At 38.5% G+C, this 10,389-nt stretch overlaps 2 protein-coding genes across 7 annotated transcripts in view; both read right to left on the bottom strand.

Moving 5' to 3' along the window:
- Positions 1-1,731, bottom strand: part of LOC111868136 (DNA polymerase alpha subunit B) — a 37,614-nt gene extending 35,883 nt beyond the window's left edge. Inside the window, exon 1 of one of the 3 annotated variants that reach the window (XM_023858546.2) lies at positions 1,207-1,731. In XM_023858546.2, coding sequence (XP_023714314.1) covers positions 1,207-1,285 — 79 coding nt within the window. In that variant the 5' untranslated portion in view covers positions 1,286-1,731. The remainder of the gene's footprint in view (positions 1-1,206) is intronic. The other 2 variants (XM_023858543.2, XM_023858545.2) reach the window with 2 other exon arrangements.
- Positions 1,732-6,627: 4,896 nt separating this feature from the next.
- LOC111868137 (kinesin-like protein KIF23) overlaps positions 6,628-10,389 on the bottom strand; it is a 27,793-nt gene continuing 24,031 nt past the window's right edge. For 3 of the 4 annotated variants that reach the window (XM_023858549.2, XM_023858547.2, XM_023858548.2), the window contains exons 12-13: positions 9,144-9,290; positions 6,628-6,920 (exon numbers count right to left, since the gene is read on the bottom strand). In XM_023858549.2, coding sequence (XP_023714317.1) covers positions 6,777-6,920; positions 9,144-9,290 — 291 coding nt within the window. In that variant the 3' untranslated portion in view covers positions 6,628-6,776. The remainder of the gene's footprint in view (positions 6,921-9,143; positions 9,291-10,389) is intronic. The other variant, XM_023858550.2, reaches the window with a different exon arrangement.

The raw sequence follows: 10,389 nt of genomic DNA on the forward strand, positions 1-10,389 counted from the left end.
AAATGAAATGAAATATTATCACAGAACCTTGAACACTATTCTCCTCTTCTTCATTATCATTTATCAATACACCAATTATCATAAAATCACCAAAATATTCATCATCATAAAATTTATTTATAACTATTTGGATTAAAATCCTATTAATGTCTAATATTTAAGATCTTGAACCAATATGGTTTGTGTCCTTGTGCCTCTTCTGTTCAAACAGAAAGTTGGGGTATTATTTGGAGTCTTCACAGGTCCTTGCAGTGATGCTCCATCTTTTTAACTTGTTATGGTTCTGTGTCCTTGTGATGTCTAGCTGTTTCCTTTCTGCTGTGTTTTGAGGCACTTCTAAGTATGTATTACAAACTTTGTAATAGTAGTTCCTGAACATGTTGATCTTATGCCTTCTGAAGCTGATCAGGTAACCGAAACACGTAAAGACGATAAATATCTACAAAATGAATCATACTGGACAGTGTTAAAACAATTATTCTATAATTTAGGCACTTATAATTTTTCTAAAACAGGGAAATTTGAAGGTTGTGTACGTTACTGACCAAAATTCCACTGCTTCTATAAAGAATTTTAAATCCATGCAGTGTTTGTCATTACAAATATATTATGTATGGTTATATATAAATTCAGTATTAATTTAAATGTATTACCAATACGGAAATCCAGAACTGGGGTTAAACTTCCGGACTAAAATGACGGTGCGGCCTGATATTTCTAAACCTATACTGCAAACACACTAAAGATAGCAAGTTGTTGGGGTAATGCCTTTATATAATATTATCATACGAACTGGAAAAAAATGGTTAAATCTCTCAGGGCTGTCATAGAAGATAATCTTCCCAATACCGGTACATGTTACGTCATACAAACATGCTGTCTTTTTTTTTTTTTCCAGAAAATTCAAACCCACAAACGCAACATTTAAAAACGTGTTTCCTCACGAACAATGCATCACACCCTACACATTAATAGATATTAATAGATCTGTATGAATTAAATTACTACACGTACATATATATATATAAACACACGTAATCTGCAGTTCAATAATTTTAAACGCTGCTACTGAACTGTTTTTTTTATACTTTGCTATTACTGACAAAGCGCTAACATTCTTAACATTGTTCAAGTTCTATTACTATAGAAAATTTTTATCACATACTGTTATGGACACTAAAAATTATTTTATAATGACCAACTCACATTTGTCTATCACTTCTTCAGAAACGTTATTAACACCAAGCAACGAAAACTGTTCTTTCAAAGCTTCTCTTCTCACCATCTTGGCGCTTGACGAACTTCATGAAAACCCGCGAAAACGTATGCACAAAGCCGCGCATGACTTTGACCTTGACTTTCCATTGGTTAATGAATTTTAGGTACCGCATGCACTATTTGAAATATTGTTAAAATTATACAAAACAGCAGGCTTACTTGGTGGTAGAATATAATTGCAGATTATCACAGATATACGTTAAAAAATTATATCTTTTGTACACAACATATATACAAAGCAAACTCACTTCCACGATCAACTTCACATAATGGTCACAGTCACAAACAAGACTTTGACGACTTTGAACAACGTTTACATTGCGCAGACGCAACGTGCCGCGAGCTCAGCAAGAAAGACAACCTACTCAGCATTTCATAGTTGGATTCGATGAACGCGTGATCAGTGCATGAAAATCGTTAACCTCACTTTTAAAAGATTAGAAAATAGTGTGCCAGTACAAAGTATGAAGGTAGAACTATGTATTTAATCTTTACTATTTAAATTAGTTGTGATATAAATTTCAGTATAATCTGACTGCCTTTCGTCTTCACACGACAAAGAAAAGGTACACTTGTAGGAAACCAAGGGGAATCTTAGTCCATATTGATCGATTCGATAGTTACGACCGTTACGACCGGTTGCCACCGCTGTTGTTTTTCTGCCTGTATGATGTGATATCTTGATGATTATGAACACTGATTTTTTTTTTTGTAGACTGAATGTTGTAATGTGGTTTTTTTAGTTGTAGAGTAATTAGATTGAACGAGTAAGTTGGCTGTTATTCTGTATTATTTGGAAGGTATTACAATGGCTCCCAATTAATGACACGGTTTTAATACCCTACAGTGTTTGTCATATATTTGTATTTTTAAGACAAATTCATGTGATGATTGTAGGTTAATTTCATCCGAAGCAGAGCATATCTATCCATTTGTCAATGAAATGAGTTCATGTCTTTTGAAGTGGTTCACGATTTGCAGATTTTGATGTGTACAAGAGGATTCAGCGATTGGATGCATCCTACAGTGTGCAGCTTGTTGTAGGATATAAACGCATTTACATAACAAACTAATTCCCAGGATCTGAACTCTTCTTCAGAAGCCGCCAGTTGCTCAGCTGCTGTAGAGTTTCACAACATTTTATTGAACGCGAAGGTTCATTACCGTGTTCACAAGAGCTCTCACCAGACCCTTTCCTTGTACTCCATTTTTTCACAGTATCTGATGAATGCAAAAGATCTGATCAGTAGTTGATTTGTTACATCGAAACCCACACTTAATAGATGAAATTATTGTTGATAATAATTTCATCTATTAAGTCCCTTGTACTGTGGCCACTTCTGGCCTAATGTACCAGCCCCAGATGATCGGTGAGGGTGATTGGCAGGGGAAACCGAAGTACTCTGAGAAAACCTGCCCCAGCGCCACTTTGTCCACCACAAATCCCACTTGACAAGACCTGGGATCAAACCCGGGCCACCATGGTGGGAAGCCAGCAACTAACCACTTGAGCTATGGCGCAGCCATCCCTTGAGAGTTACTACAGCCAGTTTTATCTGCCTTGTAAACTGGTGCAATAATAGACTCCTTCCACTAATCAGGCAATTCTTCCTTAATCCAAATAGAATTAATGTGTTTATGGACCCCAGACTATAATCTTACACCTGCTTGAATCAGCTGCATTTACATAACTGAAGTCAGAATAAGCATTTTATGTGAAGAGCATAAACATTGTAGTCTTCAAGAATAACTTCCCTGTTTGCCCATAATTTTAAAATACAGCATTCTATTTCATATTATGCATCAGCCTCATTTTATAATTCACTTCACTGGCTAATTGAACTGCTTAAGGTATAGAACAAGACAATTTTTAAGTCTCTTCATAATGAAGAATGTGTGCTTTTGTAAATTAAATGTGGATAATAGTTTTTGCATTATAATGAAGCTAATCCAAAATCAAATCATTAAAAAATTTTGTATATCTTAAAAAGCTTTAGCAACTAAAGTTTTAGAACATTCATCAGCAAAATTGGATCTCATACTGCTGAAATTGCAACATTATTTATAGCCCAGTTTATAGGAAGATAGTACTTTCAATTTTATCTTGATTAATGCTTCAGAACTAATTCAAAGGTAGAATATATTATGAGATTCAGTTTTCCCACTTTTGTACACAAGAAAATTTCATTCATCATAGAAGTAAGAGCCTGATACCATGTCCCTTATATGATGTTACTTTCCTCAGATATTGTTCAGACAAAAACTGAATCACAAATGCTACAGTTAATGCCAGTACCTATCTAAATAATGTAGAAAGCAAAATTAGTGTGGAAGCGTTCTTTCAAAGAAATTAACACTTCTGTGTGAGTTGGGATAGCGCAGTCAGTGTAGTGACTGGCTATGTATTGGACAGCTGAGGGGTTGGAGTTCAGGTCCTGGTAGGGGCAAGATTTTTCTCCTCTCCACGTTGGCCAGACTGATTCTGGGGGCTCTTTCCTCAAAGATAAAGCAGCTGAGGGGTGAAGAAAATGTGGATGTATACATCCACTTCCCTATACTTTTTACGGTGTGCTAAATTAGTTGCACACAAGGAGAACTTTTAAACAGCACTGTGTGCAACTAATTTAGCACACCATAAAGAAGTTGCACACAGGGACAACAGCACTGTTGTGAAATGTGCTTTGCCTGTATTGGAGTCACAATTTTGATTGAAATTGCGAACATGTTATACACGTATGTCATCGTCATCTTCGATCATTTCCGTGTGCAATCTCAATGTAACTTTCTTACCAAGGATTATGAGATATTTTGCACTATTTACAAATGGAATATTTTGTTCATTTAGCATAAGACAAGACTCAGGCAGTCAACAACTATGAGAGAAGTAGATCCCCCGAGTCTTATCTTCATTAATTTTTATATTCCAGCACTCACACCAGGTCTCCATTGAGCTGAGACTGCGCTGGAGTTTTCTGACAATAAACCCCTCTTTACAATCTCTTGCATACAGACAGATGCCATCTGTAAAGAGGGCTAGATGAACACCATGTGTTTAGGGGGCATTATTTATATACAAGTTAAACAGAGTTGGGGACAAAACAGAACCTTGTGGTACCCCTGCTTGCATTTCTCTTGGCGTGGACATTTTTCCTTCCACCAAAACTCTGAATTTACATTGTGAACAAAAGGACCCGATAAGCTTGGTCAAACTCTTCGAAAATTCGAATTTAGGTAACTTTCTTTAACCGCCCACCCTTTCTTTAGGTCTCTTCTTGCCCACAAGGTGGTCGCCACTTGTCACTTTGACTGCCCTACCTGGTGCTGCCTCCGTTGAAGTTGTTAGGGCGTGGCTGGTTCCGGCTTGACCAGGCTCCACCGCTTCCTCCTTCCGTTGCTGATTACAGGGGTTGGGATTTCAGCATAGAACCTGATATTATGGGCACCAGCAAACAGCTAGGTGCTGTTTGCGATTCATTTTAAAGGAGGGAAGGCGTGAGTGGGGTGGAAGCTGGTGATGGGTTCTCTCCTCAGGTCGGCTAAGGGTCAGGCTTGGACAAGTGAGGGTGAAGCACTTCTGACCAACACAATGCACTTTGCCACTGGAACACTTTATTGTTTCTCACAGTCACTCGGAGTCAAAATCTACACTATCAGGCCTAGTCTCGGCTTCCAAGCAGCCGGTGTTGCACTTGCCCAAATTACTTAGTTTAACCCGCAAGTATATTCGCGGGTTTTAACTCCGCCAAGTTCCAAGTTTTGTAGCAGACTCTTAATCTTCAACTGGACTCTCTGCCGAGCCAGAGGTCCTAACTGAATTGTATCCGCCTCCTCTCTCCTCCTCCTAAATTCTCGGATAGGTGGATTCAAATAAGAGGAGTTGGCTTAATTTTTGGTTCCGGCCAATGACCGATTGTTTTAGAAGTAGTTTCGGCCTAAAATTCCAAACGGCGAAATTGACAGCTGTGCGACTTATGAGGGTCGCTAATGAACTCCTGGCACCCCCACTTTTGACTTATGACAGGTTGCGACTGTCACGTCTCGAATTCTCAAAGGGGCTTGCCGTTCTAAGTCAACTTCTCAATTTCTAAAGAAACTCAATGGGGGTTCCATGAAGTATCATTTCTGCCCTTTTCGAAGCAACCCCAGATGCTTGGACGCAAGAACTAACAGATGTCCTTGTCCTCGCAAGTTCGGTCTATCTGCTTGTTCTGACTGTGTCTTAACCTGTTTCTTAGTAATTCTTACAATTCTACTTTATAAACTACTGAAATAAAAAGAGGGGGGAAGGATTTCAATGGTTCGGTTACATTATATAGCAAGCCACAGTCCCACAGTGTAGCAAGAGGTGATATTTATACACTGCAGCGTGCAACCAGGCTGTCTCTACAGCCACACAAGCGCTACCTGATCAGCGTTCACCATAGCAGTTCCAACGCCCATTGGTTAGCATGCCTAGTGGCAAAAGTATAAAGATGTGGACAACTGACACACTGTCATCAGTCATGGCTACGTTTGTATCCAGAAATCACTGCAGCAGCAGCTGCTACAAGGAAGCACACTATGCTGGCTAGCTCGCTGCAATGAGAGCTTCACACTAGGGCTGGCTAGCCTACTACGAAGGGAGTCTTCACCGGTATTATTCATTATCTAGAAAACACCTGATTATATAGCATGATAATGTTTCAATAAGACATCAATATTGGAAAAACAAAAAGTTGTGGTTGACAGGGATGTTGTATATTTGGGACTCATTATGTTTAAAATTTTCGAGCGGAAGAACAGCTTCATATATTTCACCGTTATACAAATGTGGACTGAAATAAAATTATTATGCAATTCTGGGCAAGGGATATCTGAAAAATCAAAAATTTATTTGCAGAAGATGGTGAAATTTTACACTTGTGACAGTTATGACTGTAAGATGACAATACTGGTACACATAATCTTAAAATAATTCAATAAACAAAAAAGCACTTCAAATAGAACAATGAATAAAAGTAGTTATAAGAATAAATTGATGACTGCTAGAATTACAAAAATAATGAACGCTGCAACACAAATTTTCATTTACGTTGCAATGTTCACTCCCCCCCATTGTAACTGAAGATGTTGAAAGGTAGTGTTAAATTGCATATAAAGGAACTGGAACAACACTACTGTTGGGGTATATGACTGGTCTGAAAAATGGACATTTAAACTGAACAATTTCAGACCTAAAGATTCCTGTTTGGGGGATCTGTTAAAAACATATTTCAGACAATGAAGAAAGCAGTCTTCTGGGATTTGGCACCGTGTATATGTGGTCGGTTAACGTCGGTTAACACCACATATACACAGTGCCAAATCCCAGAAGACTGCTTTCTTCATAGTCACGCCGTGAAAGCCTCAAATCTTACATATTTCAGACAAGTTACCATATTCACATCTGTAGCAAACACGATATTAATATCTTCAATGCTTCAAGCAGTCCTTCCTGAGAATATTTTACAATTTTAATTTTAAGCCATGGCACTGGTACTGTTCTCATCTTCTGATGAAATGATTGGAGATGTAACGGACCTTTTCCTTCTTGAGAATGATGCTAATGGCAAGGGTTTCTTCAACATTTCCACGCCATTTTGAGCCTCATGCACCACAACAGCCTATAAACATAAAAGAAGCAAATTAAGTTGCTCACTCTATAGAAGGCACATAGACTTAAGTAGCATCTTCATGGTTTTTGAGCAGAGTGTAGCAGTGTGCTCAGAAGAAGCAAGAGATGCGTGCTTCACATGTTAAATACAGTAAAACTTGGTTATAGCAACATCGGTTTCTGCGACACCTTGTCTATTGCGTCAAATATTCAATGGTACGAACCAATTCCTCATAAAGCAACTGTTTTTATACCTTGCTTAGTACGACATGCACAAATGCATCAACCTCGTATGTAACGTCATTTTCATTCCTGAATTTCTCTGATATCGTGGGAAAGTTCGATGTGTCTGCCCACCCTCACTTTCTCTACTTGCTGACGTGACTGTCCTGGAAGAATACGACCGCGGGCTGCAAGAGGAGCGTGGGTTTTATGCGAAAACAAGGGTGTGGGGTGGGACTGCGTGAATAGTGCAAGAGGACGCGGCAGGTTGTTAACTGCATTCCTTTCCTAGAATCTCGTCTAACAGGACCTCACATTGTCTACTTACCCTATAGTGTTCCTGCCTAAACCCAGAGAAGTGCAGTAGCGAAAACATGGCAATGAAAAGGAAAGTTTTAAGCATTGAAGAGAAAGTTAAAGTGATTTGTGAAATATTGTGTGTATTGTCAGTGAAAAGCGCTGTAATATGTCTTTGATATTACACATTTGGGCAATTCCACGTTAATGTTACGTTAGTCTGTACTTAACTACGTATTTCACTAAAAAATGCAACATTTTAACTCGGTTTTTGGTAGATTTTTACGTGACTAACATAAGGCTACTGTGGAAGTGCCCATTTCGGTTACAACGACATTCATTTATAATGACACTATTTTTAGGTCCCTTTGATGACGTTATAACCAAGTTCTACTGTATAGTAGTGCTTCTGAAGGAAGTCGTCTTCTGGGTTTTGGTGCCGTGTATTCTTCGTTTTGGCTGACGTTCCTCCGAAACATCAGCCAAAACGAACAATACACGGTGCCAAAACCCAGAAGACGACTTTCTTCATAGTCATCGCCGTGAAAACCTCAAAACTTATATAGTAGTGCTTCTGTTTGATTATAACTTACTATAAGTGGAGAGGGGCTATTTTCCTATACCATACAACAGGTTTTCAGAAATGAGGAAACTCTTAAGTTGATAATGAGAATTAACTTATCATAAGGTGTAGCCAGAATAATGACCAAGTTTCTATATGTGGTAAAATGTTAGTTTTTCATTTTGAGAGTTAGTTGCATGGCTTCAAAATTCAGGTTTGGTAGGCATGTGAGTTAAGTCCAGCAAAACCCATGCCACCTCTTTATTCACCAATACAAAAAAGGTTTTATGTATCAATGAACCAACAGAAAAGTAAAATTCTGTACTGTTTATACAAAAGTTTAGTTATCAGTAATGCATTCATTTTCCTACTGTATACTGGGAAATTACAAAATTACCTCAAAGTTTCTCCTTGACAGTATTGGTGTAAGGTCTTGGGCATGATGCTGAACACACTGAGGAGTTGTGAGGGCTTGATTTAAGTTAGCTTGGGATTCTGCAGACTGGCAGTCACTCTCAGCAGAGTGCAAAAGAGCCTGTATAGACTTATGATCTGTCTGAGATGAGTTAATTTCAGATGATGTTGGTGTGATATAATGAACCTCATCCATTAAAATGTGTTTAACTTTTGTCAATGTCTTGGTCCTTTCTTTCACTTTGCTATGAAAACATAATCATTGGCATGTACCAATTAATTTAAATAACTAAACTTCTTTTAATTATATAACCCTAGATGTAGTAGCATAAGTTCTTATAAAGGTAGATTCTTTCTCAATAAAATAGGACACAGTACTCCCCCCCTCAAAAATTGACAGCTGTTTTAGACAGTGTTATGTGTCCCCCACCTTCAGCTGCAGTTTGAAAGGTTCAAGCAACTTCTTTCTCAGAATTCACAGTGGTTTACTCAGTTAACAAGCTACTGGTGCTTACACATTCAGAAACCGTTTCAGTTACTGCTTCTAGAGTTAAGATTTGAAGGACATGTATTATTTGCCACAGAAGAAGTGGTGTAGGAATCAGAGAAGTAGAAGTAAATATATACACAGGTTAGTGAAAAGTAAGAAAATGTGTTCGATCAGAAAATTAATTAAAGACATTTGTAACAGGAAGAAATATGCATCATAAAATTGGCATATGAATATTATGTGCTAACCTTTAGCCGAGCTTCCTGTTCACTCTGCAGATACTCCATACTGCATGCAACCTCTCCCATCTCAGCAGTTAACTTAATATGATACTTCTGTGCTGTCTGTTTATTCTCTAGTACCTGCCAGAGCAACTGCATCTTCTTTTCCATCAACTTCAAAACCAAACAAGTAAAATGATACCAAGATGTAAAAATATTTAGGATAATATTTTATGTTGTGAACTTTGCTGACCAGCAGCAGTCACTCAGTCAGTATAGTTCGCTTTCAGACTAAAATCACGGGAAGTTTTTTTTAAGAAGTCTGTAGCATCCAACTAAGAGTCTCAATTTATTCCTCTATTTTTATATATAGTGTGACGTATTTGTGCTATGCAGGACACCCCCTCCCCCACCAACAGTGACGCAACACCTTCGGAGCATTGCCGTTGCTATGGTAATAGGCCAGTCAACACCCCGCCCCCTTCCGTGGTGACGTCACCAAGGGGTGCCGCGGTTGCTATGCAACAGTAAACAACTCCCGACAGCGTTGCTAGGCTATCAGCAAATGCGGCGTCAGGCAACAGCAGTACCTATCACGTTACTATTTTCTGTCTTGTCCGTCCCGAGGCTAAATAAGGAGCAGCGAACACTATTCAGGGTCAGTTAGTTAGTAGTATTAAAACTAAAATTCTGGACTGTATCCATCGTCCCAGTCAGTTGAATCACGACGTTTCGGAAGCTGGATCTGCTACCGTCCTCAGGTAAGTAAAATGGAGGTAAAAAAGGGGGAAAAAATGGGAAAAAAATTAAAAGGTAAGGAGGGTTCTTATGTATCCTATACANATCTATTCTCCATCGTCAGGATCCTTTAGCTCTTATTAGTTAGTAGTAGTTAGTAGTGTGTGAGTAGGAGTGACACAGGGCAGATGGAACAGCCGCGGAGTTCAGTTGCAACGGAAAGAAGAATACCGGAACGTGGTTAGAAGTGATAGTGTGAGAAGCAGATGCTTGACTCACAAGAGAATTGGGAGTGTGTAATACAGTGACACTGGTATAGCTCCCGTATCATACTGTAAATACGTGTAGACTACTGACGACAGTGTGAAGAGATTTGTGTGTAGGGTTTGTAAAGTGTGTAAACCCATAACAGTGTTATAATTAATTGTAGCCAAGACTTGTAGGTTGTTAAATAAACCAATTAACAATCTGAACGGCGTCTTCCGTAGCAAAACATGTTACAATATATATATATATATTGAATTGAATTGAATTT

The sequence above is a fragment of the Cryptotermes secundus genome, unplaced genomic scaffold, assembly GCF_002891405.2.
Source record: "Cryptotermes secundus unplaced genomic scaffold, Csec_1.0 scaffold1920, whole genome shotgun sequence".
Taxonomy (NCBI): Eukaryota; Metazoa; Arthropoda; class Insecta; order Blattodea; family Kalotermitidae; genus Cryptotermes; species Cryptotermes secundus.